The following is a 3,685-nucleotide window of genomic DNA, read 5'->3' on the forward strand; positions in this document are numbered from 1 at the left end:
GCCGGGGGGGGGGAGGAGGCAGTCTGAATGCTGCCTGTTCCGGCAGGTCTGGCCCTGGCCGCTGACCACCTCCCACACTGGCCTGCAGGACCTGGAGCACCAGGGACAAGCCCCCGTGGCCCCCACACTCCCAGCAGCTGCCTCTAGGCCACGGCGCCAGCCCAGGGCTGACACGGCGCCACACGCAATGTCAGACGCTGCAGAAACGATCACGTTCACCCGTGACATCTGTCCTCCCTGAGCCAAGTTCACGTTGGAAACACAAGACCAGCCAGTCCAGCAGCGTGCTGTGCTCTCCAAGCGGGTCCTGGGGGGAGTGTGTCTGTCCAGTGCTGCGCCCCAGCGTCCAGACAGTGTCCGGCACCGGGGGGTCCGCTCACACACTCAGAGGGAATGAGCGGAGTGCAGGCGGTGGGCAGCAGAATCACCGGAGTCAGAGGCACATAGTGGGGGTCGATGCGACTTGGGCAGAGCAGAGGATGGGGGAGCGGGGGAGGAGGAATTTGTCCAAACAGGGGAGCAGCTGAGCACACGTGTGGAAAGCTGAGGCGCGGCCACGGGCCAGGAGGTTGTTCCCAGAATGAGGGGCAGGTTGTGGGGAACTGCAAAGGGCGCCGGGTGTCAGTGTAAGGAGCTGCACCTTCGTCCTTCGGCCTTGGAGACCCATTGCAGACAACCCGGCAACAGGAAGATGGAAAGGAAAATGTAGGCCCGGCCGGTGTGGCTCAGTGGTTGAGTGCCAGCCTATGAACCAGGAGGTCACGGTTGAATTCCAGTCGGGGCATGTGTGCTGGATCCCCAGTGCGGGGGGGCGTGCAGGAGGCAGCCGATCCATGATTCTCTCTCCTCACTGATGTTTCTATCTCTCTCCCTGTCCCTTCCTGACATCAATAAACATATTTTAAAAAGAAAAGGAAATTCAGGTCACAAGGCCGGATAAAGGGATAAAAGGCAAGGAGAGAGGGACAAGGCCACCTCAGTCAACTCGCCAGCGTGCTGGGCAGGTGCGGCCCTGGGAGTACAGCCCGGAGCAGCCCGAGCAGGGAGCCTGCAGCCACAGGGGGAGATGGCAGGGCCAAGGGGGGGCCCAGAGGGAGTTGCGAAGGGAGAGCCCACGGAGCTCGATCGAGCTCGACCGCTGGCTGTGCGAGGAGAGGCTGGTCCAGGACGGCACTCGGGGTCAAGACCTGAGCGGAAACCAGCAAGTCGAGGAGGCTCTTGAACCCACCGGCCCAAGGCCAAGTGTCCAGCCAGCGCTTCGCAAAGCGGGCAGGGCTGGTCTGAAGGGCACCGCGCCCTCGCCCCTGAGCAGATCCGCACGGTCTCGTGCTGCCACCTAGTGGCCGGGCCTGTGCTGCCGGGTCTGCCAGGGAAGGCCAGCGCTTCCCAAGGGCTCTGGGCGCTGGGCTCTGAGGCCCGACGCCGCCCCGGGGCACCAGGGCAGCACCCAGGTGCGCCCCCCCGGACAGTCGGGGGAGACGCAAGGACACAGACACAGGTCGGGCTGGTCCCTCCAGGGCGGCCGGCCCCCTGGTCCCCCGGCCCCCTGGCCGCCCAGCAGCGAGGATGTACATGAGACCCGCACGAGGGTCCTGGGGAGAAGAGATGGTGTCTCTCTCTTTCCCCATCCAAGTCCTTACCGTGGGGGACCAGCCGCCATCTGCGGACAGACCCGCCTGGTGGGCACCCCGCTAATGCCACCAGCCCTCCTTCGATCCTGGCTCTACACGTCGGGGTGTAAATACACCAGTCGAGTCGCTCCGAGCCCAGGAAGCCCCCAGGGGCTCCGGAGGCGTGCCTTCAGGGTCACTGCTGTTTCGAAAGAACCACAATGCCTAGAAGCACGAGTGCAGATGCTGCTGCCGACCCTCCCTCTCCTTAACCTCCGCCCTCAGGGGCCTCAGAGACCGCAGGCCCCGCGGCCGAGCAGGGGAGCCAGGAGGCGGCGGGCGCGGCGAGCACCCACATGTAAATGGCCCCGTAGGTGTGCGTCCGGGGGTCCTCCTCTTCGATGGAGAACTGGGTCCACTGCCCCTGAGGCCCCTGGCGCTTTGCCGTCCTCGCCGGGTCCCAGTGCAGCTCGATGCTGTGATGGGTCACTCTGCCCACGACAGGCGCCTGAGGCTGTGAGGAGGGCGTGGTTTCTGAAAGAGAAGGAGACCGGCCTCAGGACCCCGTTCCTAAGGAGGGAGGTCGGCTGAGTGTGCGAGGGGCACGGGGATCAGGCGTGCGAGTGAGCCCCCTCCCCGTGACCTGGACGACCTCTGAGCAGCTCAGTGGCGGGGCCTCAGCAGGTGCAGAGCCGCCACGTTCTCCCACAGGCCGACGGGGTCACCCCTGGCAACACCGGGCTTCATGCCCGGCCCACGGGGCTCAGGGATTGAGCGGCGACCTATGAGCCAGGAGGTCAGGGTTCGAGTCCCGGTCAGGGCACATGCCCAGGTTGTAGGCTCCATCCCCAGTGGGGGGCGTGCAGGAGGCAGCCAATCAATGACACTCTCTCATCAGTGATGCTTCTCTCTCTCTCCCTCTCCCTTCCTCTCTGAAATCAGTAAGATTTATATATTTTAAAAACACCGGGCTTCACTCCCAGCCCCCCACAGGCCGGCTGACGTCTCAGACTAGTGAGGCTGCTGTGCGAGTTGATGGGCACAGGGAGCTGCTCTCTCCCTCAGTGAACTGGCTGGTAGACCAAGACAGGAGACAAGTGACGCAGCCGGTCCCAGTACGGGTGACACAGATGACAGAGATGGGTGTCTATTCCATATCAACATTCGTACAAGCCAACCAGGAAAAACCCAAAGGCTCAGGTCACACCAGGCAAGGTGAGCCGTGCACGAAGCAGCAAAAGCAAATGGGCCGACGTGGCCTCCAGAGAGGTGCTCACATGCCCTGGCAGCTTCTCCGTGAAGTCGGACGCAGGCGGACAGGGCGGCCGCAATCCTCAGAATTTCCCCGGATGCGCCGGGAGCCTGTGCCTCAACCCCGGCCTGGGAATGTCCACGGAAACCCACCCAGAAGGCACCAGCACGTGGAAACAGACCAGGCCGCTCCGATGGGGAAGAGATGAGCCAGGCTGCGTCCACGCGATGAAGCCCCACTGGGCAATAAGAAACACACCAAACAATTGATTCCTGAAATTGACTCCAAGTACAGGGGCGCCACGTGGAAGCCGTGCTGGCAGTGACCTCGAGGGGAGGACAAGCAGCTGCGGGAACCCGCCCAGGCCATCTGACCGCAGAGGGGCCAGGCGGCGCCGGGTGCCAGGCCCCGGACGGGTGTGTGCCACGAACACGCCCTCCTTTGGGCGACCGCAAAGGGCGCAAGCTTCGGTGTCGCGCAGAGGGAGCGACCACCACGGTGCGGACGTGGTCAGACAGGACGGGGCGCCAGGCCCACCTGTGAAAGCACGTGTTGGGCATTACACTTCCCTAACAATCCCGTCTCCTAGCAACCGCCAGCTCAGAACGGCTCGGGGACCGGAGACACGTGTGTCGCTGAAAAGGCCTCATCGTGTGGGTCCTTCCCCTTTTTCGGAAACAAAGGCTGGTGATAACGGGGCGTGTTGTCAGCAGATATTTTCGTTTTGTGTTTCCATGATTTTCTGCACTTCATTCCGTTTGGGGCTTTTCTTGGGAGTTTGGGAAATTCCGAACGTGTGCTCTCACGCTCTCGCATGGAGCGT

General features: G+C 63.2%; 1 protein-coding gene across 1 annotated transcript in view; it reads right to left on the reverse strand.

Annotated features, from left to right (window-relative positions):
* FANK1 (fibronectin type III and ankyrin repeat domains 1) overlaps positions 1 to 3,685 on the reverse strand; it is a 37,941-nt gene that overhangs the window by 32,086 nt on the left and 2,170 nt on the right. Inside the window, exon 2 of the mRNA XM_015572596.1 lies at positions 1,967 to 2,144. Within this exon, the coding sequence (XP_015428082.1) occupies positions 1,967 to 2,144 (178 nt within the window). The remainder of the gene's footprint in view (positions 1 to 1,966; positions 2,145 to 3,685) is intronic.

Source organism: Myotis davidii, unplaced genomic scaffold (genome assembly GCF_000327345.1).
Source record: "Myotis davidii unplaced genomic scaffold, ASM32734v1 scaffold72, whole genome shotgun sequence".
In the NCBI taxonomy this organism is placed as follows: domain Eukaryota; kingdom Metazoa; phylum Chordata; class Mammalia; order Chiroptera; family Vespertilionidae; genus Myotis; species Myotis davidii.